This window comes from Rhagoletis zephyria, unplaced genomic scaffold (assembly GCF_001687245.7).
Source record: "Rhagoletis zephyria isolate East Lansing unplaced genomic scaffold, Rhagoletis_zephyria_1.1 Rzeph_scaffold_50367, whole genome shotgun sequence".
Lineage (NCBI taxonomy): Eukaryota > Metazoa > Arthropoda > Insecta > Diptera > Tephritidae > Rhagoletis > Rhagoletis zephyria.
The window spans coordinates 313-2,064 of NW_016207421.1; the positions used below are offsets into that span (position 1 = coordinate 313).

Below are 1,752 nucleotides of genomic sequence, written 5' to 3' on the forward strand. Positions count from 1 at the left end.
GTGAGTCCCTGGATAGTTTAGGCTCACAATCTAACCCGCCAGTTGGCGGTGGAGTTTAGTTATTACTAAATATCTTTTTTTTTATGGTCCGAGTCCAATTGCAAAAAAGAGATGTGAGGTGATGCTGAGGTCGAGTTATTACTGAAAATTGACAAGTGAGAAAAGATGCCGTGAATGTCAGACTAAATCGACCTGTTGCACCATTGAGTATATCGAACTCTCGTGTATTACGATTGGCCTAATGGACGTGATTTGCCAATATTATTATGCGTTAAAGCTTCATTCGGATATACCAGGGTTGATTTGTGCAGTGGTAAATCTCAAAACACTACCTGTCGAAATACCTTAAAAGCCAGTTTAATAAAAGCAATTTAATGAAGACTTANAGGATACGCATCCATTTTGGAATTGCCACCAACTATAAGATAGAGTTTCTAGAGCAAATTCACTTCTTCATGGATATAACACTTTCGTTAGTTTATTTAAGGCGGCATCTTAGCCGATGAATTTGCCAATGGAAATCGTGGACTGTTGGAGAAAATGTTGGACCAAAACGATTAAATTACAAATCTAATTATGGCCGGGATGAAGTTCGCCGGGTCGGCTAGTTATGATTATATTATTTGGAATAAAATAAATATTACAAAACTTTAAATTATAGCACAATTTACAGAGAATCAGTTGTTACTTAACCTTACATCCTATTTCACACGCCTCCACTCATATTTGCAAGTTTTCGCCGTATACACACTAGTGCTATTACTATATAGGACGTTTTTGAATCGGCTGCCGAGATATGTAGGTCGATCAGCTGTCGGTATCTAAATTCAAAATTTGAAAGCTGTTTTTCTCTAGTTTTTGATTTTTTCAATGATGTCCCTGTTGCAAGAAATATGCAATATGTACTTCGCCAATTTTAAAATGCATTTTTTTTTTATTTATTATGGAATTACGAAACAGTAACTATGTATGCCTTTGCCATATAAAGTAAAAGTCTTTTTATCTAAACAACAATATTTTTGGTTTATTTTTTAGTATACATATCTATAAATCTTAAACGATTTTTTTTAATTTCGATAGAAATCAAAATATCCTTTAAAAAAACTTACAAATAAAGCTAATACAATTAAGTAAATATGTACATATTAGTATATCACAGACATCCATCTTGCCAATTTAAGATGTATTTTAAGAATTCAACTTCACATCCGTTAATTCTAGTATGCGCTCCAAATCCGGTGCAACATGCCCATTATGCTTCACAGCCTTCAGCCAATCCACATACCACGGCACAATACCGGTTTCTTCAGCACCCTTTACCAAACACTGCAAGTAAGTTATCGAAGGTCGACGCGTAATTGGGACTTTGTCACCGCTGGAAAAGTCATTTAAACGGGTTTTCGGTTGATCGGCCAGCAAATAGGCGCGTGCAGTAATCAAAGTGTTATTCGGCAACATAACTGGTAAACTGACTGGATAGTAAATGCCTTCGTGGACGCCTTCTTGACTGCAAATAAAACAAAATAAATTAAAAAATCAAATAATGGGATTACAAATAAGAAAATATACATATAAATGAAGTGACAATAGCTAAAATAAAGAAGACTAACTGCTTTATGAATCGAAAATTTATATGAAAATGTGACTGTTTTTATGAAGTGTCATAAGTTTTTATTTATTTCAAATCCACTCACTCATCAATGTCTACTAAATTGCTCAAATCGATCTCCCAGAGTGTGCCATAAACGTAGG

The 1,752-nt window shown here is 34.5% G+C and overlaps 1 protein-coding gene across 1 annotated transcript; it reads right to left on the reverse strand.

Annotated features, from left to right (window-relative positions):
- Positions 1-1,020: 1,020 nt before the first annotated feature.
- Positions 1,021-1,746, reverse strand: LOC108355810 (uncharacterized). The gene is made up of 2 exons (XM_017606943.1): positions 1,695-1,746; positions 1,021-1,507 (listed from the first exon to the last, which is right to left on the reverse strand). The coding sequence occupies exon 2, from the start codon at positions 1,456-1,458 to the stop codon at positions 1,189-1,191; it is 270 nt and encodes an 89-aa protein (XP_017462432.1). The 5' UTR covers positions 1,459-1,507; positions 1,695-1,746; the 3' UTR covers positions 1,021-1,188.
- Between the last annotated feature and the right edge of the window lie 6 nt (positions 1,747-1,752).